At 54.3% G+C, this 26,395-nt stretch overlaps 1 protein-coding gene across 4 annotated transcripts in view; it reads left to right on the top strand.

Annotated features, from left to right (window-relative positions):
• The first annotated feature begins 4,566 nt into the window (after nucleotides 1-4,566).
• The window catches only part of capn5b (calpain 5b), a 39,339-nt gene continuing 17,510 nt past the window's right edge, over nucleotides 4,567-26,395 (top strand). For 2 of the 4 annotated variants that reach the window (XM_079566503.1, XM_079566502.1), the window contains exons 1-8: nucleotides 4,568-4,734; nucleotides 8,202-8,375; nucleotides 10,230-10,361; nucleotides 10,496-10,704; nucleotides 12,234-12,426; nucleotides 12,494-12,687; nucleotides 24,836-24,913; nucleotides 25,599-25,794. In XM_079566503.1, coding sequence (XP_079422629.1) covers nucleotides 8,211-8,375; nucleotides 10,230-10,361; nucleotides 10,496-10,704; nucleotides 12,234-12,426; nucleotides 12,494-12,687; nucleotides 24,836-24,913; nucleotides 25,599-25,794 — 1,167 coding nt within the window. In that variant the 5' untranslated portion in view covers nucleotides 4,568-4,734; nucleotides 8,202-8,210. Of the gene's footprint in view, nucleotides 4,735-5,009; nucleotides 5,064-8,201; nucleotides 8,376-10,229; nucleotides 10,362-10,495; nucleotides 10,705-12,233; nucleotides 12,427-12,493; nucleotides 12,688-24,835; nucleotides 24,914-25,598; nucleotides 25,795-26,395 lie in introns of those variants that run through there. The other 2 variants (XM_079566505.1, XM_079566504.1) reach the window with 2 other exon arrangements.

The following is a 26,395-nucleotide window of genomic DNA, read 5'->3' as shown; positions in this document are numbered from 1 at the left end:
TCTCTGTGGTCCTCTCTGTGGTCCTCTCTGTGGTCCTCTCTGTGGTCCTCTCTGTGGTCCTCTCTCTGTGGTCCTCTCTGTGGTCCTCTCTATGGTCCTCTCTCTGTGGTCCTCTCTCTGTGGTCCTCTCTGTGGTCCTCTCTGTGGTCCTCTCTGTGGTCCTCTCTGTGGTCCTCTCTGTGGTCCTCTCTCTGTGGTCCTCTCTGTGGTCCTCTCTATGGTCCTCTCTCTGTGGTCCTCTCTCTGTGGTCCTCTCTGTGGTCCTCTCTGTGGTCCTCTCTGTGGTCCTCTCTGTAGGCCTCTCTATGGTCCTCTCTGTGGTCCTCTCTGTGGGCCTCTCTGTGGTCCTCTCTGTAGGCCTCTCTGTAGGCCTCTCTGTGGGCCTCTCTGTGGTCCTCTCTGTGGGCCTCTCTGTGGTCCTCTCTGTGGTCCTCTCTGTGGTCCTCTCTGTGGTCCTCTCTGTGGGCCTCTCTGTGGTCCTCTCTGTGGTCCTCTCTGTGGTCCTCTCTGTGGTCCTCTCTGTGGTCCTCTCTGTGGTCCTCTCTGTGGTCCTCTCTGTGGTCCTCTCTGTGGTCCTCTCTGTGGTCCTCTCTCCTTGGTGGGTCTGCTCTGTTATTGTTACCCTGGCTTCGTTGTCTCCTGGTTCCTCTTTAGGCCAAGCTTCGGAGCCTTTGTTTGTCAGTTTCCAGAGCTTCAGGTTTGGGATCTGGCTGAACCTTTTGGGTTCTTGCTTTTGGACTCACTTCCCTCCGTGCTGCCTTGAACGACACAACATCAGCACAGAATCACAACACAACAGGACTAACCCGGAAACACTTTTCCCTGGAAGGAAACACCGATATGCGACACTCGTGGGCAGGAGTTATTTACCTTTTACAAGGTTTAACCTGAAGCTAAAGCTAGCTAGCTCAACCAGCTCAACTGTTTATGGAAACAGCTGCGGTGGAGTCGCTCACACCTGGGCCCCCCCAACTCAAACTAACATGTTTGACTTTACTAATCCAGACAAAGATGCTTCAATGCAGGATCATTTTATGTACGTCTGAAAATGATGAATAGCCTTAACCGTTTCCAATAGAAATGTAAAGCTCATATGTTATTAACAGTAGCTAACCTAGCTGCTCACTCTCCTCTACAAACATTTAGCAAACACTAAATCCATCTCACACGTTCCTGTCAGTCACTGATTACGCCTTTATCTGATTCAGCTGTGTCAGGCGTTGCTATGGCGACGCCACAGCGGAGTGACATCCCAGTGATTTAACTACCGGACTACGTGTGCGGTTACACCAAAATAATGCACCAGCCAATCAGAATCCAGTATTCACCCAGACCATGGGATATATATATATATATATAAGTTATATATAAGTTATATATATGTTATATCTATGTATTTGTTATAAATGCTCAGCCCTGTGTAAAAGTCTCTCCACTTTCCTCTGGATGTTGTACATGTTTTCACTGAAACACCTGCACTTCCTCTCAGGCCTTTCAAAATAAAACAGGAACAAATGTGATAAAAGAGGAAAAACAAACCAGCTTTAAACTTTGGGAACCGTGACGTCGCCACCAGAGTTTATCACAAACACAAAAGTATAATATTTAAACCCGGTAAAGTCTTTACTGAAGACTTCCTGTAGGGGGCGCTGATACTGATCTACAGGACGAAGGCAGTTTCTGAAAGTCGTTTCACAAAGATGTTTTTGAACTGTGTCCAGAGGAGACGCTGAAGTTTGGAACAGTTTTCGCTTCATGTTGATTTTCTCAGAAATGACAAAATGACTTTTATAAAGTGAAAAGTTTTACTTTGTTTTTAGCGACAGATTTACTGATCGATCTGCGTTCCCGCCTCCTCTGGTCATGTGACCCTCAGATCATCAGGTGTGTTTGAGATGCCATTGTGTCTCGCCTGGATGATCGAGAGTAGCCGGCGCAACGGGGGCGGAGACAAAAAGTCTGAAGCCCGTCTGACCCTCCACATGCAGAACAACGAGAGCCTCAGATCAGCAGCGTCTCGTTCAGATATCGTTCATTTAAAGTTTATCCTAAATAAAAGTCCTTCACCTCCTGCTCTGTTTCCTTTACTCCAGAGACGTCATTCTTCATCAGAGGAAACTTTCCCATTCGTTCAAGTTTGTGATAAAACACGTCCTTTTAAATCATGAGTTTGTTCTGAAAAGCATCAAACATGAGCTCTATTTTAGGGGCGATGCAGAACTTTAATAGTTTCAGTCATAGTTTATTTGTTTAGATCTAAAGAGGAGAGAGGAGGGGGAGGAGCACGTTTGTGATCACACAGACTCGTATCCAATCACCTGAGCGTGAGGACAGGTGGGTGTTTTCCCATCATGCACTGGGCCGTGGAGCCGCTGCAGTTCCTCTGGAGAGATGCAGCGGCTGATCCAGTCGGCTGCTCTCGTCGGGGTCTCAGATCTTTCCCCGTGACGTCAGAGCCTCTGGAGCAAGAACAGAAATCTAACCGACACCGAGAGTCTGCAGTCGCTGTAAAACTGCTCCGTCTGGCTCATCTCAAACACACCAAACATGAGAGGACGAGGTCGCAGATACAAGCGGCCGACATGGGGGGAGGAGCTCGGAGTAGAGTCGCTGCTCCTTCACAGCTGAGGTGGCTCGGGCATCTGTTCCGGATACCTCCTGGTCGCCTCCCGCGGGAGGTGTTCCAGGCATGTCCTAGTGGGACAAGGCCTCGTGGACCCAGGACACGCTGGTGGGACTATGTCTCCGAGCTGGCCTGGTGTTGCCTCGGGGTCAGAACAGCTGGAGGAGGACGTTTAAATGCACTTTAACTTTAGTTCCTTTAACCCCTTAACTCCCACCTGAACCGAGCACATTTTCTCCAGTTTGGCTTTACCCCAATCCAAAAGCTTCTGGAAAAAAGGTGAGAAAACAGCGACACAACTGAGACGAAAACAATGTTCAGCATCACCAAAACACCGAAACCTAAAGTAAAGAACGATTTTCTGCAAATGCCAATGTTTTACATCAGTGGTTGTAAAGTGTCAGGGCTTTGGGACCAATGGGCGCTGGCTGCTCTGCTTTATGACCACGACACTGGGGGCCGCCATTGCTGTAGTACCTCCATATCACCACTAGGCCCCCATTGAAAAGCATTGGAGTTTAGACACCTTAAAGAGGGGGTGTTCTGCTTTAAAGAGGGGGTGTTCTGCTTTAGAGAGGGGGTGTTCTGCTTTAAAGAGGGGGTGTTCTGCTTTAAAGAGGGCGTGTTCTGCTTTTTTCAGTCCCATAGCACCAGTCTATATCTCACTACAATGACAAACCTTCTGTTGGTCTGTAAATGCAGTAAATTAGAATAACTGCCTTGTATAAAATGTCTCTCTCAAAATGGCTGTAGTGAATGTCTTGAAATAGGCCTCTGTCTCTTTAAGAACCTCTGAGCCTTTAGACACGCCCCCTCCACACGCTGTCTGTGGCATCAGTGGGGAGGGGGTTCTGCTGAGGAGCAGTGGTTGGTTACAAAGCTCGGAGGCGTCTCCAGGAGGTGGGGGCGTTCCTAGGAGGACTCAGGCAAACCTATCCCTAAAATGGCCGCCATCAGAGTTTTTACAGATTACTCAGAAATACGTGAATGTGCCAAGGCAACACTTCAGCCATGTTTTTAATGAGGGAGTGACAGAATAACAGGATGGAAAGCTGGAAAAAGTCCATTTTGCAGAATACCCCCCCTTTAAAAACAACTTTTAACGCCTGGTTTCAGTTTTTTCAACACTAGACTAGGCTGATCTTCCTCCTGAGATCACGCTGGGTCACAATTTATGAAACCAGGCTGGTTTTCGTAAGAAGAATTTTAGAAATCTGGTCCTTAATGAGGGTCGGACTGTTAGCATTGGAGCAGCGCGAGCTACACGTCACGCAAGGGCGGAGTCTACAGTGAAGATCCCGCCCTTATGCCCTTTTTGGGCTGGGGAGGCGGAGTCTGTAAATCCTCCATGACCTCCCCCTGGACCGTGGTCATTATGGTTAACGGGGAGGAGTGAGCAGGAGACGTCCATTATTTTTTACAGTCTATGTTTGGGACCCATTTACATGAGCTTTGTAGATCTTAGCTTTCAAATGAGGCGTTACACAGGCCTACAGGATTTGGGTAAAGCTGAACTGGAGGAAAAGCTCTGGGTTCAGGCGGGAGTTAAGAGGTTAATGTAGAGACTGATGTGCAGACTTTATTATGAAAGTTCAGCCTCTAAGGAAAAACTAAATCTGCCACAGAGGAGGGGGAGGGGGGGGGGGGGGGGGGGTGTCCAGGGCCCGGATGTAACATGTGATGATCCTCAACACAAAAACAAACGCTTCAGTTCCTTTAAAAGTGTGTGTTTCTGTAAGTCTGATTGTAAAGGTGCGTCGCTCCTCGTGGCCCCGCCCCTTTGTATGTTTAGCATGTTTGACCTGAGACCACGTGACCATAAAACAATAAAGACTTTTCCAGGACAGACTTTATCTCCACAAACCCCCGGGCTCTTTCAGAATAAACACCGCACTGCCCGTTTTCCCACCGCGCTCTTATTGTGAAAATCCGCCGCTCCTGCCGCTCCTGCCGCCGTTGCCGCTGCCGCGCTGTGGAGGAGAGAGGCGCCCGCCAGCGGAGGAGCAGCGGAGACCGAGCGGAGGACTCCCCCATCCTGGAGAGACCGGGGACCGGGAGAGAGGGACCCACGGACGGCTCGTGCCCACGGGAGAGAGGCCTCGCTCCTTCAGGTAAGCGCGGGCGCGGACGTGAAGCGCGGACGTGGACGCAGCGGCGGCGGCGGCGGCGGCGCGGAGGAGCAGAGCGGACATTTGTGTTCACGGGAGGAGGAGGAGGAGGAGGAGGAGGAGGAGGAGGAGGATTTTCGGGATGAGGCTCGTGTTTGTGATGAGGGACCGGGACGCGGCTCGTGACGCTCGGCCCGGCTCCGCGCGGAGGAGCGGCGGCGGCGGCGCGGTGTGAGACCTCCAGAGGCGCAGCGGTGCCTCCTCCTCCTCCTCCTCCTCCTCCTCCTCCTCTGCTCCAGCTGCTGCCGCCGGTGCACGGATGTCTGCGCGCGGTGAGGATGGGGGTCTGGGCGGGGGGGGGGGATGCGGCGCGTTGATTAGCCGCTGAGGCGCGGCTTTGATTCGGTGCGATCGGTTTAAGGCGCGGAGTTTCCCCGGTAACAGGAGGGACGTGTCGCGCGCGCGGTCCATTGGCTGAAGCCACGAGGCGCGCGACACCTCCCGGATTATTGTTGTCGAGCCTGTGCTTCAGTGAGGCGGTGAAGCGTCAGGTGTGAGGAGGGGGGGGGGGGGGGGGGTGTTTGTGGTCAGGGCCGGGGCTCGTGCTGCAGAGCGGGACAGCCCCCCCCTCCCTCCCTCCCCCCTCCCCCCTCCCTCCCCTGCTGCTGATCCCAGGCTCTTCCTCCTTCATTACACATGTCCAAAACATGCACAATAGGGCCGGAGCACCTCATGGATGAACTGTTCTGGTTTGAAGTGTGTTGTTTATACAAAGATCAGAGTCGGGAAAGTCCCTCAGAGCCTCTGGAGGTTCTTAGCTTTCAAACGAGGACAGGCCGGTTCACAGAGACGTGCGGTTTCAGTTTCAGACTCGGATCAGTTTGAGTCGTTTTGTTTTCCGTCCTGAGTCTCGATCGTCCACGTCCTCTGGGCTCATTACTCCAGTACTCAGCCCGGTACTCGAGTATCTGTGTGAGGGCCAGAGGGGGCGCTGCTGAGGCGTTATTAGACTGAGGTCCTTCATTAGACTGAGGTCCTTCATTAGACTGAACAGCTCCACCCACTGCACTGACTGTAGAGGAGCTGAGCAGCTCTCTCAGTGGATAGGTCCTTCATCCGCACTGTCAGGCTGAACCAGACTGTGAAGGAACATCTGTAATAACATCTGTATTCATGATTCACTGATGAACCGGCTCTGACTTTAACCTTTCGTCCGTTTACTCAGTTTTTACTGTGTAAACTTTGTCTCCACAAAGTCCTGGGTGTTTAGAACAGGGGGGGCAACGTCAGGCCCGAGGGCCAAACCCGGCCCTCCAGCACAGAAGCTCTGGCCCTCAGGATGTTTTAAATGATTTTGAAGATGATTTTATTCCACAGATCAAAGGTCAAAGGTCAAAGGTCAGGTTGAAAACTCTAAAAAAGTGGAAATACAGTCGAATCTTTGTACTTTTCTAAACTAAGCAGGCTCAGGTTTAGGGCTGAGGACAGTTCAGTGTCTGATATAAAATATATAAATATATATACTGTATATAATATATATATATATATATATATATATATATATATATATATAAAACAGGACAATACTGTGGAAGATACAACATCAGGCTCATCTGCAATGACAGGAAATGTGTGAAACGGAATAATTTAGGGAAAAAGAGTCTTTAATGTTTCCCTGGAGACTTTAGTGGGAAACACAAAGAAAAATACATTTTCCCAAAAAAAAAATTCGGAACTGGATTAGGAAAAATAATGACGTAATTACGAGATATTTTTTTTCCATTTTCCGAAAATAAAAAAAGAAAAGAAATGTGTTTTCCGAATTAAGTGATTAACTTGGAAAAGTAAAAAAAAATTGGAAAACAGTTTTTATTCAGAAAACTGAAAAATAATCCACCTGGAAAAAAGAAATTCTGAACGTATTTAATTTAAAGCTGCTTCGTACGAACGCCATCGAAGACGTTTCTTTTCTCGGTGCTGATGACGACGCCCCCCGGACCGAGGCCCCGCCCCCCCCCCCGGACCGAGGCCCCGCCCCCCAAAGCAAACAGACTTTTTAATGTCGTTTTCCGGCAGCGTTTGGTGTAAATCCTGAGTAAATCAGTTTTTCTCTGATCCTCCGTCTGTGGAGTCGCAGCAGGTGAAGCTCCGAGACGACAGCGGGTTTTCCCTCTGAGTCACGAGTTCGTACTCGCCGCCATCTGTCGCCTTCAGCGTCCAACAGCCCCTCCCCCCCTCCTCTCTCCCCCCCCTCCCCTCTCTCCCCCCTCTCTCCCCCCTCTCCCCCTCCCTCCCCCTCTCTCCCCCTCTCCCCCCCCTCTCCCCCTCCCCCCCTCTCTCCTAAACCGTACAGGGCTCAGACAGAGATTCGTGGCTCTTTACAAAGAGCCGAGTCTGGGCTCAAAGACCGGCTCTTTTTAACCTCTTAAGCCCCGCCCCCACCCGAGCAAGTTTTCCCCAGTTCAGTTTTACCCAAATCTAAAGCTTCTTGAGAAGAGAAGCATCAAAACAGTGATGAAAACAAGTAGTAGTAGTAGTAGTAGTAGTAGTAGTAGTAGTAGTAGTAGTAGTAGCAGTAGTAGTAGTAGTAGTAGTAGTAGTGCAGTACCCTCCTGTCCCTGCAGGTGGAGAGGATGTTCTCCTCCGTGAAGGCCTTCGAGGGCCAGACTCTGCAGTAGTATTACAGTAGTAGTATATGTCTGCAGTAGAAGTATATGTATGCAGTAGTAGTACACGTATGCAGTAGTAGTACTCCTGCAGTACCCTCTTGTCCCCGCAGGTGGAGAGGATGTTCTCCTCCGTGAAGGCGTTCGAGGGCCAGACTCTGCAGTAGTATTACAGTAGTAGTATCAGTGTCCTCTGTCTGCAGTAGTAGTACATGTATGCAGTAGAAGTATATGTATGCAGTAGTAGTAGTAGTACTGCAGTACCCTCTTGTCCCTGCAGGTGGAGAGGATGTTCTCCTCCGTGAAGGCGTTTGAGGGCCAGACTCTGCAGTAGTATTACAGCAGTATTACAGCAGTATTACAGTAGTATTACAGTAGTATTACAGTAGTAGTATCAGTGTCCTCTGTCTGCAGTCGTAGTATACATATGCAGTAGTAGTACATGTATGCAGTAGTAGTAGTACTGCAGTACCCTCCTGTCCTGCAGGTGGAGAGGATGTTCTCCTCCGTGAAGGCGTTCGAGGGCCAGGCTCTGTAGTAGTATTACAGTAGTATTACAGTAGTATCAGTGTCCTCTGTCTGCAGTAGTAGTACACGTATGCAGTAGTAGTAGTAGTACTGCAGTACCCTCTTGTCCCTGCAGGTGGAGAGGATGTTCTCCTCCGTGAAGGCGTTCGAGGGCCAGACTCTGTAGTAGTATTACAGTAGTATCAGTGTCCTCTGTCTGCAGTAGTAGTACATGTATGCAGTAGTAGTACATGTATGCAGTAGTAGTACTCCTGCAGTACCCTCCTGTCCCCGCAGGTGGAGAGGATGTTCTCCTCCGTGAAGGCCTTCGAGGGCCAGGCGTACGCCGCCCTGAAGAGGCAGTGTCTGCAGAGCGAGCTGCTGTTCGAGGACCCGCGTTTTCCCGCCGTGGACGGATCGCTGTTCCTCCACGGCAACCGCATCGGCCGGGTGGTCTGGAAGCGCCCGCGGGTACGAGAGGCTACTCCTGCTGTACTCACCGGCTACTCCTGCTTTACTCACCGACTACTCACCGACTACTCCTGCTTTACTCACCGGCTACTCCTGCTGTACTCACCGACTACTCACCGCCTACTCCTGCTTTACTCACCGGCTACTCCTGCTGTACTCACCGGCTACTCCTGCTGTACTCACCGACTACTCACCGCCTACTCCTGCTTTACTCACCGACTACTCCTGCTGTACTCACCGGCTACTCCTGCTTTACTCACCGACTACTCCTGCTGTACTCACCGGCTACTCCTGCTTTACTCACCGGCTACTCCTCCTTTACTCACCAACTACTCCTCCTTTACTCACCGACTACTCACCGACTACTCCTGCTTTACTCACCGACTACTCCTGCTTTACTCACCAACTACTCCTCCTTTACTCACCGACTACTCACCGACTACTCCTGCTTTACTCACCAACTACTCCTGCTTTACTCACCGACTACTCCTGCTTTACTCACCAACTACTCCTCCTTTACTCACCGACTACTCACCGGCTACTCCTCCTTTACTCACCAACTACTCCTCCTTTACTCACCGACTACTCACCGACTACTCCTGCTTTACTCACCGACTACTCACCGACTACTCCTGCTTTACTCACCGGCTACTCCTGCTTTACTCACCAACTACTCCTCCTTTACTCACCGACTACTCCTCCTTTACTCACCGACTACTCCTCCTTTACTCACCGACTACTCACCGACTACTACTCCTGTACTCACCGACTACTCCTGCTTTACTCACCAACTACTCCTCCTTTACTCACCGACTACTCCTCCTTTACTCACCGACTACTCCTCCTTTACTCACCAACTACTCCTCCTTTACTCACCGACTACTCACCGACTACTACTCCTGTACTCACCGGCTACTCCTGCTGTACTCTCTCCTCTCTCTCCTGCGATGCCACTCCGGTTTCCACATAAACGCTCCTGATTTAAAGGCGCAGTGTGGTGACTCCGCCTCTCGCTCTGACTCCGCCTCTCGCTCTGACTCCGCCTCTCGCTCTGACTCCGCCTCTCGCTCTGACTCCTCCTCTCGCTCTGACTCCGCCTCTCGCTCTGACTCCTCCTCTCGCTCTGCCTCTCGCTCTGACTCCGCCTCTCGCTCTGACTCCGCCTCTCGCTCTGACTCCGCCTCTCGCTCTGCCTCTCGCTCTGACTCCGCCTCTCGCTCTGACTCCGCCTCTCGCTCTGACTCCGCCTCTCGCTCTGACTCCTTCTCTCGCTCTGACTCCGCCTCTCGCTCTGACTCTCGCTCTGACTCCGCCTCTCGCTCTGACTCCGCCTCTCGCTCTGACTCCGCCTCTCGCTCTGACTCCGCCTCTCGCTCTGACTCCGCCTCTCGCTCTGACTCCGCCTCTCGCTCTGACTCCGCCTCTCGCTCTGACTCCGCCTCTCGCTCTGACTCCTCCTCTCGCTCTGACTCCGCCTCTCGCTCTGACTCCGCCTCTCGCTCTGACTCCGCCTCTCGCTCTGACTCCGCCTCTCGCTCTGACTCCGCCTCTCCCTCTGACTCCGCCTCTCGCTCTGACTCCGCCTCTCGCTCTGACTCCGCCTCTGGCTCTGACTCCGGCTCTCGCTCTGACTCCGCCTCTCGCTCTGACTCCGCCTCTCGCTCTGACTCCGCCTCTCGCTCTGACTCCGCCTCTCGCTCTGACTCCGCCTCTCGCTCTGACTCCGCCTCTCGCTCTGACTCCGCCTCTCGCTCTGACTCCGCCTCCCGCTCTGCCTCTGCAGGAGCTCTGACTCCGCCTCTCGCTCTGACTCCGCCTCTCGCTCTGACTCCGCCTCTCGCTCTGCCTCTGCAGGAGCTCTGCGACGACCCGCACCTGTTCGTGGACGGCTGCAGCGCCCATGACCTCCACCAGGGGCAGCTGGGGAACTGCTGGTTCGTGGCGGCGTGTTCCAGCCTGGCGTCGCGGGAGTCGCTGTGGCAGAAGGTAACAAACCAGGGTCATTATGGAAGCAGCTGCACAGTGAAGGGGAGCAAGAGGAGGTGGTGGGAGGAGTTTGTGATAAAACCAGGAAGTGAAACCGCTGGGTCGGACAGATGTTTGCTCCCTGACTGTTCCAGGTGATCCCGGACTGGAAGGAGCAGGAGTGGGACTCGGAGAAGCCGGACTCGTACGCCGGGATCTTCCACTTCCGGTTCTGGCGGTTCGGGGAGTGGGTGGACGTGGTGATCGACGACCGACTCCCCACCGTGGACAACCAGCTGGTCTACTGCCACTCCAACGACAGCAACGAGTTCTGGAGCGCGCTGGTGGAGAAGGCCTACGCCAAGTCAGTGTCCAGCTGTGGAGGGAGGGGCGGGGCTTGTTTCAGGGCACACTTCCTGTGTAGGGAAAGACCACTTCCTGTGAAGGGAATGACCGCTTCCTGTGAAGGGAAAGACCACTTCCTGTGTAGGGTAAAGACCACTTCCTGTGAAAGGAAAGACCACTTCCTGTGTAGGGAAAGACCACTTCCTGTGTAGGGAAAGACCACTTCCTGTGTAGGGAAAGACCACTTCCTGTGAAGGGAAAGACCACTTCCTGTGTAGAGTAAAGACCACTTCCTGTGTAGGGTAAAGACCACTTCCTGTGTAGGGTAAAGACCACTTCCTGTGTAGGGAAAGACCACTTCCTGTGTAGGGTAAAGACCACTTCCTGTGTAGGGTAAAGACCACTTCCTGTGTAGAGTAAAGACCACTTCCTGTGTAGAGTAAAGACCACTTCCTGTGTAGAGTAAAGACCACTTCCTGTGTAGGGTAAAGACCACTTCCTGTGAAAGGAAAGACCACTTCCTGTGTAGGGAAAGACCACTTCCTGTGTAGGGAAAGACCACTTCCTGTGTAGGGAAAGACCACTTCCTGTGTAGAGTAAAGACCACTTCCTGTGTAGGGTAAAGACCACTTCCTGTGAAAAGAAAGACCACTTCCTGTGTAGGGAAAGACCACTTCCTGTGAAAAGAAAGACCACTTCCTGTGTAGGGAAATACCACTTCCTGTTGGCTGTGCAGGGTAAAGACCACTTCCTGTGAAGGGAAAGACCACTTCCTGTGTAGAGTAAAGACCACTTCCTGTGTAGGGTAAAGACCACTTCCTGTGTAGGGTAAAGACCACTTCCTGTGTAGGGAAAGACCACTTCCTGTGTAGGGTAAAGACCACTTCCTGTGTAGAGTAAAGACCACTTCCTGTGTAGGGTAAAGACCACTTCCTGTGTAGAGTAAAGACCACTTCCTGTGTAGAGTAAAGACTACTTCCTGTGTAGAGTAAAGACCACTTCCTGTGTAAAGTAAAGACCACTTCCTGTGTAGGGTAAAGACCACTTCCTTTGTAGAGTAAAGACTACTTCCTGTGTAGAGTAAAGACTACTTCCTGTGTAGAGTAAAGACTACTTCCTGTGTAGAGTAAAGACCACTTCCTGTGTAGAGTAAAGACCACTTCCTGTGTAGGGTAAAGACCACTTCCTGTGAAGGGTAAAGACCACTTCCTGTGTAGGGTAAAGACCACTTCCTGTGTAGGGTAAAGACCACTTCCTGTGTAGAGTAAAGACCACTTCCTGTTGGCTGTGTAGAGTAAAGACCACTTCCTGTTGGCTGTGTAGGGTAAAGACCACTTCCTGTTGGCTGTGTAGGGTAAAGACCACTTCCTGTGTAGGGTAAAGACCACTTCCTGTGTAGGGTAAAGACCACTTCCTGTTGGCTGTGTATGGTAGGGGTGGAGGCTCTGGTTCTTCTCGTCCTGTTTCATGATGACGTGATGTCCCAGAGTGTTGGAGGCTCTGGTTTCTTCTCGTCCCGTCTCTTGATGACCTGATGTTTCGTTCCAGAGTGTACGGCTGCTACGAGGCGCTGGACGGCGGGAACACGGCGGACGCCCTGGTGGACTTCACGGGCGGCGTGTCGGAGCCCGTGGACCTGCTGGAGGGGCAGATGGCGACGGACGAGGCGGCGAGGAACCAGCTGTTCGAGAGGGTCCTGAAGGTCCACAACCGCGACGGCCTCATCAGCTGCTCCATCCGGGTACGCCTCACACGCAGCTCCTCAGACGCGCTCAGTTCTGGAGGTCTTCTCTCTCTGTGACCTCCAGGCCACCTGCATCGAGGACATGGAGGCGCGGCTGGACTGCGGCCTGGTCAAAGGCCACGCCTACGCCGTGACGGACGTGAAGAAGGTGCGCCTGGGCCACGGGCTGCTCGCCTTCTTCAAGTCCGAGAAGCTGCACATGATCCGCATGAGGAACCCCTGGGGCGAGAAGGAGTGGAGCGGGCCCTGGAGCGACAGGTACGCCTCACACGCCTCACACGCCTCACAGGGGACAGGTACGCCTCACACGCCTCACAGGGGACAGGTACGCCTCACACGCCTCACAGGCCTCACACGCCTCACAGGGGACAGGTACGCCTCACAGGGGACAGGTACGCCTCACACGCCTCACACGCCTCACAGGGGACAGGTACGCCTCACACGCCTCACAGGGGACAGGAGAGCGATCCTCACACCCTTTACACCGCGTTCCAAATGATTATGCAAATGACATTTTTCTCTGATTTATTTATTTCAAAAACAAATATAGTGAAAACCTCAAAATCTCCTGTTCCAGATGATTCTGTAACTCATCGTTTCAATACATTTTAAAGCTTGTAATTAACTGAAAATGGTCATTTGTTGAATTTGTAGCATTAGGAGGTCATATTTACTGAAATCAAAAGATATTCCAATCAAAAACATCTTAACATATATTTGACCATAGGAGCCCTTGTGTGAAGCAGCTTCAAAATTCTTAAATCCATGAAACTTGTGAGTTTTTGGACAGTTTCTGCTTGGATTTCTTTGCAGGATGTTAGAATAACCTCCCAGAGCTGCTGTTTGGATGAAAACTGCCTCCCACCCTCATAGAAGTTTTACTTGAGGCTCCAAAGGTTCTCAATAGGGCTGAGGTCAGGGGAGGAGGGGGTCCACATCATGAGTTTCTCTCCTTTTATGCCCAGAGCAGCCAGTGATGCAGAGGTTTTCTTTACAGCAGGACATGGGGCGATGTCATGATGAAGATGAAGACAGTGGTCAGTCAGAAAGAGGTCATTTTCACACCTTCAGGGATCCTAAAACATGACTCCGCCCCCTCCTTACTGACGTCACAGCCTTGTTGGGACATGGTGGCCATTCTCCTCCATCCATCTGACCATCCAGGGTCACACGGCCTCATCAGTGAACAAGACTGTTTGAAAATGAGTCTCATGTATTTCTGAGCCACTGCAGCCGTTTCTGCTTCAGCTTCAATGAACCGTTTAGGGGAGGCCGGAGAGAAGGTTTATGCACAACTGCAGCCTCTGGAGGGTCCGACACCTTCATGTTCGGGAGACTCCAGCTTTGTAGCAGCTGTTCTCTTAATCTGATGTGTTTGTCTGGCAGAAACCGTCCTCATTGTGCCTTTATCTGCACAAACCCGAGTGTGTCTGAATCAGCCACAAATCTCTGATCAGTTCGATGATTACGCTTCATCTTTCATGAAATATCGAAGGTTTTCACACCGAGACCAAGACATTCAACTATTTCACACTTTTCATCAGCAGAGATCCTTTTTCTTTCCCATAATGAAAATGACGATCTGCTTAATAAAGTGGAATATCCTTTTTCAGCAGTTTTTCCCTTAACCTGAAACTGATCATCCCAGAGTTTAATGTCAGTGATTCATAGAGCCCTTTGACACGACCCCATCCATGAGTTTCATTATTATTATTGTTTTTTTTACCTTTTTGACACAAAAACACGCTTTGCATAATAGTTTGGAACGCAGTGTATAGAGCAGTAGTTCTCAACCTGGGGGTCGGGAGACAAATTTGTGGGGGCGCCAGATCATTTAGATAAAATATACATATTTTCATTATTTAATCTAATGTTTTATTGTAGCATGTGTTTGCTATTTTACCAGAGGGCCATTATTTGTTCGTAGTTTGATGAATTTTATTTCAGCCATTTGTTTTTTTCAATATTTTTTAAGAATTATGTGGGCGGGGGGTCACGAACCTCTTTACCTCATAATGGGGGTCGCGGCTCCAAAAGGTTGAGAACCACTGGTCTAGAGGACCGGAGAGCGATGGAGCCACAGGTTAAATCACTGTGAATGTGCAGGCGGTGAAGGATGAGGATGACACAAGGGTTAGACAAACGGCACATGGCGACGTAAACACTGTTGGTTTGAGGTTAAGGTTTGAGTTTTGTTCCGTTTCATCATTTTTAAACAGTAATAAAGTCATAAACTGGTGGTGAACTCCGCTCTTGAGTGTCTGAACTGTTCCCGAAGCCCCCGCTCTCCTCGTCCTCCTCTTCCTCCTCCTCGTCCTCCTCCTCCTCGTCCTCCTCGTCCTCCTCCTCGTCCTCCTCCTCCTCCTCCTCCTCCTCGTCCAGGACAGACTGGACTAATGACCCGTCCTCGTCAGGCCGATGATGTCATTGTCCTCAGGAGACCTCAGAGGCTCAGAGGCTCTGAGGCTCCGCCTGCTCCACATCACACGTCACCATGGCAACGATCTGTGGCTCCTCCCACGCCCGGCACATCGTCTCCACCTCAGCTTTACCCAAATCTAAAAGCCAAGGCCCTCAGACCTGATCCAAACTGTCACTTTTAAAAGTTTCCACTGCATTTTTGTCAAACTTTACAACTTTTAGATTTGGGTAAAGCTGGATAAATGTGCTGAGTTCAGGCGGGAGTTAAGAGGTTGAAGGAATAGGCCACCGTTTTTACATACTGAGATATGTTCTTACCTCACTTTAGTGGAGTTAATATATCCCCGTCTGGTCTTTGTCCGTGCGCTCACACATACGGAGCCTCTCCCACATGTCACATAGCTCCAAAAAAGCTCACGATAGAAGCTACCAAGCTCTTCCACGTGTTCCCTATTTAAATAAAGTTACGTCAAGTGTTTTCATGTGAAGTATATTTACACAGAAATGTAACATGTGGATTTTCTAAGCAGATAAAAAGGGGGACTATATTGTGAGGCGTAATGATACAGGAGCAGTAACTCCTAAAGACTTCCCCGCTCACTTCCGTCAGTAGAAGCTGCGTGACTTGTAGAGCAGCAGAGAACAGTTGAAGAAGCCTGGATAACTTGTGAACGATGCCTTTTACGTGCATCGTGCCGGGCTGTGATAACAAGCAGAAAGTATATAGTGTAGTAATGTTTCACAGATTTACAACAACACAGGACTCAGGAGCTCCACCATGAGGTAGGAATGCGCAGCACTTTCCCAAAATATATTTTCTGCTTGTTATAAAAGGCTCTACAAGTCACGCAGCTTCTATTGACGGAAGTGAGCGGGGAAGTCTTTAGGAGTTACTGCTCCTCGTATCATTACGCCTCATAATATAGTTCCCCTTTTTATCTGCTTATAAAATCCACATGTTACATTTCTGTGTAAATATACTTGGCATGAAAACACTTCACGTAACTTTATTTAAATAGGGAACACGTGGAAGAGCTTGGTAGCTTCTATCGTGAGCTTTTTTGGAGCTATGTGACATGTGGGAGAGGCTGCGTATGTGTGAGCGCACGGACAAAGACCAGACGGGGATATATTAACTCGACTAAGGTGAGGTAAGAACATATCTCAGTGTGTAAAAACGCTGGACTGTTCCTTTAAAGGTCACACCAGTTAGACGCGCCCAAAAGTCTCTGAAAATCTGCTGTGTAGGGAAAGACCACTTCCTGTTGGCTGTGAAGGGTAAAGACCACTTCCTGTGTTGGGTAAAGACCACTTCCTGTTGGCTGTGTAGGGTAAAGACCACTTCCTGTTGGCTGTGAAGGGTAAAGACCACTTCCTGTGTAGGGTAAAGACCACTTCCTGTTGGCTGTGAAGGGTAAAGACCACTTCCTGTGTAGGGTAAAGACCACTTCCTGTGTAGGGTAAAGACCACTTCCTGTGTAGGGTAAAGACCACTTCCTGTTGGCTGTGAAGGGTAAAGACCACTTCCTGTGTAGGGTAAAGACCACTTCCTCTCTGAAAACTTGTCCCAAACATTTACACTGGAGACGAGGCCGTTGTTTTTCTGCAGCATCGACTTAAAAGCGTAAATGTGTGAAAGGACGATGTTTAGCTCCTCCTTTAGTCTTCAGGAGCCTCAGGGTTGGTCTCCGCCTCAGGGTTGGTCTCCGCCTCAGGGTTGGTCTCCGCCTCAGGGTTGGTCTCCGCCTCAGGGTTGGTCTCCGCCTCAGGGTTGGTCTCCTGAACGGCTGTGGAGCAGAGCGTTACAGAACATTAAACATGAGGAGGTTAAAGCAAACATCCGTAAGTTTTCCTCCAGCCGGACCTGCCCCGCCCCCTGAGCACACGCCCCGCCCCCTGAGCACACGGATCCTCTGAGCACACGGATCCTCTGAGCACACGCCCCGCCCCCTGAGCACACGCCCCGCCCCCTGAGCACACGGATCCTCTGAGCACACGCCCCGCCCCCTGAGCACACGCCCCGCCCCCTGAGCACACGGATCCTCTGAGCCGAGCAAACAAAGGATCAGGTCACTTTGGAAGATCAGAGTTTCCACCATTACTCACTCACAAACACTCACAGGTGTGGTATCCACGTGTAGCACGAAAGGCTGTGACCCAAATATGGTCTTTTCCTTTGTGGGAGACGGCAAACCTCGGCCTAACTGTTCCACACTTTTCATCAGCAGAGAGGTCCTTTTTCTTTCCCTTATTGTTTGAAAATGATGATCTGCTTAATAAAGTGGAACTGATCATCACAGGCGTAAAGTTCCCATTGACGTCACCTGGTCGGCACGGCAACAGTTTAAAATAGTTTGCCTTCATCTATGTCACTTCCTGTCGGTGTCCAATAAGGAAGTGAAACTATAAACAAAAGAGTCAAACTGAGAAAGCTGTGACTCTTCAGTTCAATGTAAATGTGTTAACATGTTTCAGCAGAAAGTGTTTCTAACGAGTCCGTCGAGTCCGTCGAGTCCGTCGAGTCCGTCGAGTCCGGGGAGTCCGGGGAGTCCGGGGAGTCCGGGGAGTCCGTCGAGTCCGTCGAGTCCGTCGAGTCCGTCGAGTCCGTCGAGTCCGTCGAGTCCGGGGAGTCCGTCGAGTCCGTCGAGTCCGTCGAGTCCGGCGAGTCCGGGGAGTCCGTCGAGTCCGTCGAGTCCGGGGAGTCCGGGGAGTCCGTCGAGTCCGTCGAGTCCGTCGAGTCCGGCGAGTCCGGGGAGTCCGTCGAGTCCGTCGAGTCCGGGGAGTCCGTCGAGTCCGTCGAGTCCGGGGAGTCCGGGGAGTCCGTCGAGTCCGGGGAGTCCGTCGAGTCCGTCGAGTCCGTCGAGTCCGGGGAGTCCGGGGAGTCCGTCGAGTCCGGCGAGTCCGGCGAGTCCGTCGAGTCCGTCGAGTCCGGGGAGTCCGGGGAGTCCGTCGAGTCCGGGGAGTCCGTCGAGTCCGTCGAGTCCGTCGAGTCCGTCGAGTCCGTCGAGTCCGGGGAGTCCGGCGAGTCCGTCGAGTCCGGCGAGTCCGGCGAGTCCGGCGAGTCCGTCGAGTCCGTCGAGTCCGGCGAGTCCGGGGAGTCCGTCGAGTCCGTCGAGTCCGGGGAGTCCGTCGAGTCCGTCGAGTCCGTCGAGTCCGTCGAGTCCGTCGAGTCCGGCGAGTCCGGCGAGTCCGTCGAGTCCGGCGAGTCCGTCGAGTCCGTCGAGTCCGTCGAGTCCGTCGAGTCCGGGGAGTCCGTCGAGTCCGGGGAGTCCGTCGAGTCCGTCGAGTCCGGCGAGTCCGTCGAGTCCGGCGAGTCCGTCGAGTCCGTCGAGTCCGTCGAGTCCGGCGAGTCCGTCGAGTCCGGCGAGTCCGTCGAGTCCGTCGAGTCCGTCGAGTCCGGCGAGTCCGGCGAGTCCGTCGAGTCCGGCGAGTCCGTCGAGTCCGGGGAGTCCGTCGAGTCCGGCGAGTCCGTCGAGTCCGTCGAGTCCGTCGAGTCCGTCGAGTCCGTCGAGTCCGTCGAGTCCGTCGAGTCCGGCGAGTCCGTCGAGTCCGTCGAGTCCGTCGAGTCCGTCGAGTCCGTCGAGTCCGGGGAGTCCGGCGAGTCCGGCGAGTCCGTCGAGTCCGTCGAGTCCGTCGAGTCCGTCGAGTCCGTCGAGTCCGGGGAGTCCGGCGAGTCCGGCGAGTCCGTCGAGTCCGTCGAGTCCGTCGAGTCCGTCGAGTCCGGCGAGTCCGTCGAGTCCGGGGAGTCCGTCGAGTCCGTCGAGTCCGTCGAGTCCGTCGAGTCCGGCGAGTCCGGCGAGTCCGTCGAGTCCGTCGAGTCCGGGGAGTCCGTCGAGTCCGGCGAGTCCGTCGAGTCCGTCGAGTCCGTCGAGTCCGTCGAGTCCGTCGAGTCCGTCGAGTCCGTCGAGTCCGGCGAGTCCGGCGAGTCCGTCGAGTCCGGGGAGTCCGGGGAGTCCGTCGAGTCCGTCGAGTCCGTCGAGTCCGGCGAGTCCGGGGAGTCCGGGGAGTCCGTCGAGTCCGGGGAGTCCGTCGAGTCCGGGGAGTCCGTCGAGTCCGTCGAGTCCGTCGAGTCCGTCGAGTCCGTCGAGTCCGTCGAGTCCGTCGAGTCCGGCGAGTCCGTCGAGTCCGTCGAGTCCGTCGAGTCCGTCGAGTCCGTCGAGTCCGGCGAGTCCGGCGAGTCCGGCGAGTCCGTCGAGTCCGTCGAGTCCGGCGAGTCCGGCGAGTCCGTCGAGTCCGGGGAGTCCGTCGAGTCCGTCGAGTCCGGCGAGTCCGGCGAGTCCGGCGAGTCCGGCGAGTCCGTCGAGTCCGTCGAGTCCGGGGAGTCCGTCGAGTCCGTCGAGTCCGGCGAGTCCGGCGAGTCCGTCGAGTCCGGGGAGTCCGTCGAGTCCGGGGAGTCCGTCGAGTCCGTCGAGTCCGTCGAGTCCGTCGAGTCCGGGGAGTCCGTCGAGTCCGGGGAGTCCGTCGAGTCCGTCGAGTCCGTCGAGTCCGGGGAGTCCGTCGAGTCCGTCGAGTCCGTCGAGTCCGTCGAGTCCGTCGAGTCCGTCGAGTCCGTCGAGTCCGGGGAGTCCGGGGAGTCCGTCGAGTCCGGCGAGTCCGGCGAGTCCGTCGAGTCCGGCGAGTCCGGCGAGTCCGGCGAGTCCGGCGAGTCCGTCGAGTCCGTCGAGTCCGTCGAGTCCGGGGAGTCCGGCGAGTCCGGCGAGTCCGTCGAGTCCGTCGAGTCCGTCGAGTCCGGCGAGTCCGGCGAGTCCGTCGAGTCCGGCGAGTCCGGCGAGTCCGGCGAGTCCGGCGAGTCCGTCGAGTCCGTCGAGTCCGTCGAGTCCGGGGAGTCCGGCGAGTCCGGCGAGTCCGTCGAGTCCGGGGAGTCCGGCGAGTCCGTCGAGTCCGTCGAGTCCGGGGAGTCCGGCGAGTCCGGCGAGTCCGTCGAGTCCGGGGAGTCCGTCGAGTCCGGCGAGTCCGGCGAGTCCGTCGAGTCCGGCGAGTCCGGCGAGTCCGGCGAGTCCGGCGAGTCCGTCGAGTCCGTCGAGTCCGTCGAGTCCGGGGAGTCCGGCGAGTCCGGCGAGTCCGTCGAGTCCGTCGAGTCCGGGGAGTCCGTCGAGTCCGGGGAGTCCGTCGAGTCCGTCGAGTCCGGCGAGTCCGTCGAGTCCGTCGAGTCCGTCGAGTCCGGCGAGTCCGGCGAGTCCGGCGAGTCCGGCGAGTCCGGCGAGTCCGTCGAGTCCGGCGAGTCCGGCGAGTCCGTCGAGTCCGGCGAGTCCGGCGAGTCCGGCGAGTCCGTCGAGTCCGTCGAGTCCGGCGAGTCCGGCGAGTCCGTCGAGTCCGGCGAGTCCGGCGAGTCCGTCGAGTCCGTCGAGTCCGTCGAGTCCGGCGAGTCCGTCGAGTCCGTCGAGTCCGTCGAGTCCGTCGAGTCCGTCGAGTCCGTCGAGTCCGGCGAGTCCGTCGAGTCCGGCGAGTCCGGCGAGTCCGGCGAGTCCGTCGAGTCCGTCGAGTCCGGCGAGTCCGGGGAGTCCGTCGAGTCCGTCGAGTCCGGGGAGTCCGTCGAGTCCGTCGAGTCCGTCGAGTCCGTCGAGTCCGTCGAGTCCGGCGAGTCCGTCGAGTCCGGCGAGTCCGTCGAGTCCGTCGAGTCCGTCGAGTCCGTCGAGTCCGGGGAGTCCGTCGAGTCCGGGGAGTCCGTCGAGTCCGTCGAGTCCGGCGAGTCCGTCGAGTCCGGCGAGTCCGTCGAGTCCGTCGAGTCCGTCGAGTCCGGCGAGTCCGTCGAGTCCGGCGAGTCCGTCGAGTCCGTCGAGTCCGTCGAGTCCGGCGAGTCCGGCGAGTCCGGCGAGTCCGGCGAGTCCGGGGAGTCCGTCGAGTCCGTCGAGTCCGGCGAGTCCGTCGAGTCCGGCGAGTCCGTCGAGTCCGTCGAGTCCGTCGAGTCCGGCGAGTCCGTCGAGTCCGGGGAGTCCGTCGAGTCCGTCGAGTCCGGCGAGTCCGTCGAGTCCGTCGAGTCCGTCGAGTCCGTCGAGTCCGTCGAGTCCGTCGAGTCCGTCGAGTCCGTCGAGTCCGGCGAGTCCGTCGAGTCCGTCGAGTCCGTCGAGTCCGTCGAGTCCGGCGAGTCCGTCGAGTCCGGCGAGTCCGTCGAGTCCGTCGAGTCCGTCGAGTCCGTCGAGTCCGGCGAGTCCGTCGAGTCCGGGGAGTCCGTCGAGTCCGTCGAGTCCGTCGAGTCCGTCGAGTCCGGCGAGTCCGGCGAGTCCGTCGAGTCCGTCGAGTCCGGGGAGTCCGTCGAGTCCGGCGAGTCCGTCGAGTCCGTCGAGTCCGTCGAGTCCGTCGAGTCCGTCGAGTCCGTCGAGTCCGTCGAGTCCGGCGAGTCCGGCGAGTCCGGCGAGTCCGTCGAGTCCGGGGAGTCCGGGGAGTCCGTCGAGTCCGGGGAGTCCGTCGAGTCCGTCGAGTCCGTCGAGTCCGGCGAGTCCGGGGAGTCCGGGGAGTCCGTCGAGTCCGGGGAGTCCGTCGAGTCCGGGGAGTCCGTCGAGTCCGTCGAGTCCGTCGAGTCCGTCGAGTCCGTCGAGTCCGTCGAGTCCGTCGAGTCCGGCGAGTCCGGCGAGTCCGTCGAGTCCGTCGAGTCCGTCGAGTCCGTCGAGTCCGTCGAGTCCGGCGAGTCCGGCGAGTCCGTCGAGTCCGTCGAGTCCGTCGAGTCCGGCGAGTCCGGCGAGTCCGTCGAGTCCGTCGAGTCCGTCGAGTCCGTCGAGTCCGGGGAGTCCGTCGAGTCCGGGGAGTCCGTCGAGTCCGTCGAGTCCGGCGAGTCCGGGGAGTCCGTCGAGTCCGTCGAGTCCGTCGAGTCCGTCGAGTCCGGCGAGTCCGGCGAGTCCGTCGAGTCCGTCGAGTCCGTCGAGTCCGGGGAGTCCGTCGAGTCCGTCGAGTCCGTCGAGTCCGTCGAGTCCGTCGAGTCCGGGGAGTCCGGGGAGTCCGTCGAGTCCGTCGAGTCCGTCGAGTCCGGCGAGTCCGGCGAGTCCGGCGAGTCCGTCGAGTCCGTCGAGTCCGGGGAGTCCGTCGAGTCCGTCGAGTCCGTCGAGTCCGGGGAGTCCGGCGAGTCCGGCGAGTCCGGCGAGTCCGGCGAGTCCGTCGAGTCCGTCGAGTCCGTCGAGTCCGGCGAGTCCGGCGAGTCCGGCGAGTCCGGCGAGTCCGGCGAGTCCGTCGAGTCCGGCGAGTCCGGCGAGTCCGGCGAGTCCGACGCACTTTCTGAGGATGTTTAGTGAGAAAAGTCCGTGTTTAATGTTTTTCCATTAAAGTTCATTAGGCCCGAGCGCCTTCAGGGTCGAGCGCCTTCAGGCCCGAGCGCCTTCAGGGTCGAGCGCCTTCAGGCCCGAGCGCCTCGTAAAAGTGTAAAGCACGAAGCACTCGCCTCCCACAGACACTCACGGGCGCTCTCCCCTCGCCGTGCACGTGCACACACACACAGTCTAATGCACAAATCAACACTGTGATCGTGCAGAGCCATGAAAGTCAGAGCAATTAGAATGTTTGTTTTCTGTGCACGTCCAGAGGAGAGTGTGTGCGTGTGCGTGTGCGTGTGCGTGACCGTGAGTCTCTTGTTTCTTGTTTATTGTCAGGATCCCCGTGAGCGCAGTCACGCTTCCTGGGATCCCACTGAATCCATTCCAAATATATAAACAGAATAGAAAAAACTTTATTGTCTTACACTCAAACCCCCAGTATCGGTATCGGAAGCTAAAAAGCTGGATCGATAATATGTCACAGAAAACATTGAAACCTGGAAGTCGCCTCCTCCTGGATCGTTCTTCACCTTAAAACCGTACAGTCTTCGCGTGAGCAGAGGAAGAGTGTTTAAGTCGCCTCCTCCTGGATCGTACAGTCTTCGCAGGAGCAGAGGAAGAGTGTTTAAGTCGTCTGCTGGATCGTACAGTCTTCGCAGGAGCAGAGGAAGAGTGTTTAAGTCGCCTCCTGGACCGTACAGTCTTCGCTGGAGCAGAGGAAGAGTGTTTAAGTCGCCTCCTCCTGCTGTACAGTCTTCGCAGGAGCAGAGGAAGAGTGTTTAAGTCGTCTCCTCCTGGATCATACAGTCTTCGCAGGAGCAGAGGAAGAGTGTTTAAGTCGTCTGCATTATTGAAGAGCAGTTACTGAAGCCGTGATTCCGCAGGAGGATCGATGGCGTTGATGGAAGCACTTACAGTAAACGGCGCTGACGGACGCTCCAGATGAAGACCGATGAAGACCGCCGTGGGCCGTAAAGGAAGAGCATAAACAGCTAATGCGTCTCCCCAGAGCTCTCGCTCGTCCAGCTCCGCCTGGAAGACTCACTCAGGGACGAAGCGGAACCACCGTCATGATCTTCCTTTATGGACCAGAGGAACATCATCGTCTCTGTTTTATGTTTCTGGACCAAGTGGTTCCCAATGGGGGGGTCGCAAGTGAGGCCCGACCGATATATCTGGCCGATATTTGGGTGTTTTCAATATCGGCTATTGGCCGATATCTCCGGAAGCGAAAGTGAGAGAGACTTCTTGTTTTTTTGCAATGATCACTTTTTTTTTATTTTTTATTTTGTCAAAATCTTTCCTCAATTTTTCATAATTTTATTTTCTAATTATTTTCTTAATTTTCCCTCATTTTTTGTCATTTTGAAAAATAAATATATTTTTTTTCATGTATTAATTTGTTTAAATGGGACAGTGCATATTAATGTGCTGTAAATGTGCCGGATTTAGCTCAAGGCTCATTTCCATCCGCAGCCCCATAAAAAACAAGAACATACAAAATATAAAACACATTTTCTTCCATTTTTCCATCCATCCATTTTCTTCCTCTTTATCCGGGGCCGGGTCGGGGGGGCAGCTGTTCTGGGGGGACCCAGAGGCCACACCAGGCCAGCTCGGAGACATAGTCCCACCACCGTGTCCTGGGTCCACGAGGCCTTGTCCCACTAGGACAAGCCTGGAACACCTCCCGCGGGAGGCGACCAGGAGGCATCCGGAACAGATGCCCGAGCCACCTCAGCTGCTCCTTTCGACGTGAAGGAGCAGCGATTCTACTCCGAGCTCCTCCCGGGTAACTGAGCTCCTCACCCCCAGCCACCCTGCGAAGGAAACTCATTTCGGCCGCTTGTATTCGTGATCTCGTCCTTTCGGTCATGACCCAAATCTCATGACCATAGGTGAGGATCACATGACCATAGGTGAGGATCACATGACCATAGGTGAGGGTGGGAACGTAGATCGATCGGTAAATCGAGAGCTTTGCCCCGACTCAGCTCCCTCTTCACCACGACAGACCGATACAGCGACCGCATCACTGCTGACGCCGCACCGATCCGTCTGTCCATCTCACGCTCCATCCGTCCCTCACTGAGAACAAGACCCCGAGATACTTGAACTCCTCCACTTGAGGCGAGGACTCGTCCTATTTTTCCTAATTATTTTCCCACATTTCGAAATGGTCAAGACGCTGAATATCGGACTCTGTTTCTGGTTCGTGTCTCTGTAACGGCTGGACCTCATGAAACAAAAACTGTCCCAGAGTCCAGAGTCTTCTCTCTCAGCACAGATGAACTGAGGTCACATGACCGAGATGAATGTGAGGTTTGTCCGGTCGCTCCAGAATAAAGATCAGGGAAAACATTGAGCCGTTTGTTTCTCCCGTTGAGTCGTTTGGTTCCTGTAGGACGGGGGAGGCAAGTTTGTGTCATGGAGGGACGATTTTCTTCATTTCCGAAACACCAAGGGCCGAAACTCACAATTGTAGCCCAAAGTAAAGCACCTTTTCTCTACAAATCAGGTTTTATACATAATATATGCTGGGAAATGTGAAAATATTGACAGTGTTTTTCACATTTTAGAGTCCTTTCATGTGTTTGGTCTCTGACTTATGAATAAACTTCTCTTGGGGGCCAAAGGTTTTATGCTGGAGGGCCGGATTTGGCCCCCGGGCCTGACGTTGCCGACCCCTGCTGTAGGACTGTAATCGCTGTGATCCTTCAGCTCCGTCTCTGTGTCTTTTACAGTTCAGAAGAGTGGAACAAAGTGAGCAAGAGCGAGCGTGAGAAGCTGGGCGTGACGGTGCAGGACGACGGAGAGTTCTGGTGAGACCTGTTCCCTCCTCCTCACGTCCGTCACAAACATAGATTCATCATGAAACGTGCCTTTAAAGGGGGGGTATTCTGCAAAATGGACTTTTTCCAGCTTTCCATCCTGTTATTCTGTCACTCCCTCATTAAAAACATGGCTGAAGTGTTGCCTTGGCACATTCACGTATTTCTGAGTAATCTGTAAAAACTCTGATGGCGGCCATTTTAGGGATAGGTTTGCCTGAGTCCTCCTAGGAATGCCCCCACCTCCTGGAGACGCCTCCGAGCTTTGGTCACCAGCCGAGTAACCAACCACTGCTCCTCAGCAGAACCCCCTCCCCACTGATGCCACAGACAGCGTGTGGAGGGGGCGTGTCTAAAGGCTCAGAGGTTCTTAAAGAGACAGAGGCCTATTTCAAGACATTCACTACAGCCATTTTGAGAGAGACATTTTATACAAGGCAGTTATTCTAATTTACTGCATTTACAGACCAACAGAAGGTTTGTCATCATTGTAGTGAGATATAGACTGGTGCTATGGGACTGACAAAAGCAGAACACCCCCTCTTTAAAGCAGAACACCCCCTCTTTAAAGCAGAACACCCCCTCTTTAAAGCAGAACACCCCCTCTTTAAAGCAGAACACCCCCTCTTTAAAGCAGAACACCCCCTCTTTAATAAACCCTCCTCCTCTGCCGCAGGATGACCTTCGACGACTTCTGCCAGTACTTCACGGACCTGATCCTGTGCCGCCTCATCAACACGTCGTACCTGAGCATCCACAAAACCTGGGAGGAGGAGGTGATGAGAGGGAGCTGGAGCCACCGCCACGACCCGCTGCGCAACCGCGCCGGGGGCTGCATCAACCACAAGAACACCTTCCTCCAGAACCCCCAGGTCAGTCTAAGCACAGGAACACCCTCCTCCAGAACCCCCAGGTCAGTGTAACCACAGGAACACCCTCCTCCAGAACCCCCAGGTCAGTCTAACCACAAGAACACCCTCCTCCAGAACCCCCAGGTCAGTCTAACCACAAGAACACCCTCCTCCAGAACCCCCAGGTCAGTCTAAGCACAAGAACACCTTCCTCCAGAACCCCCAGGTCAGTCTAAGCACAAGAACACCCTCCTCCAGAACCCCCAGGTCAGTCTAAGCACAAGAACACCCTCCTCCAGAACCCCCAGGTCAGTCTAACCGCAAGAACACCCTCCTCCAGAACCTCCAGGTCAGTCTAACCACAAGAACACCCTCCTCCAGAACCCCCAGGTCAGTCTAAGCACAAGAACACCCTCCTCCAGAACCCCCAGGTCAGTCTAAGCACAAGAACACCCTCCTCCAGAACCCCCAGGTCAGTCTAACCGCAAGAACACCCTCCTCCAGAACCTCCAGGTCAGTCTAACCACAAGAACACCCTCCTCCAGAACCCCCAGGTCAGTCTAACCACAAGAACACCCTCCTCCAGAACCCCCAGGTCAGTCTAAGCACAAGAACACCTTCC

Source organism: Gobius niger (genome assembly GCF_951799975.1).
Source record: "Gobius niger genome assembly, chromosome: 11".
NCBI classification, from domain to species: domain Eukaryota; kingdom Metazoa; phylum Chordata; class Actinopteri; order Gobiiformes; family Gobiidae; genus Gobius; species Gobius niger.
This window is presented reverse-complemented; position numbering and strand designations above follow the sequence as displayed.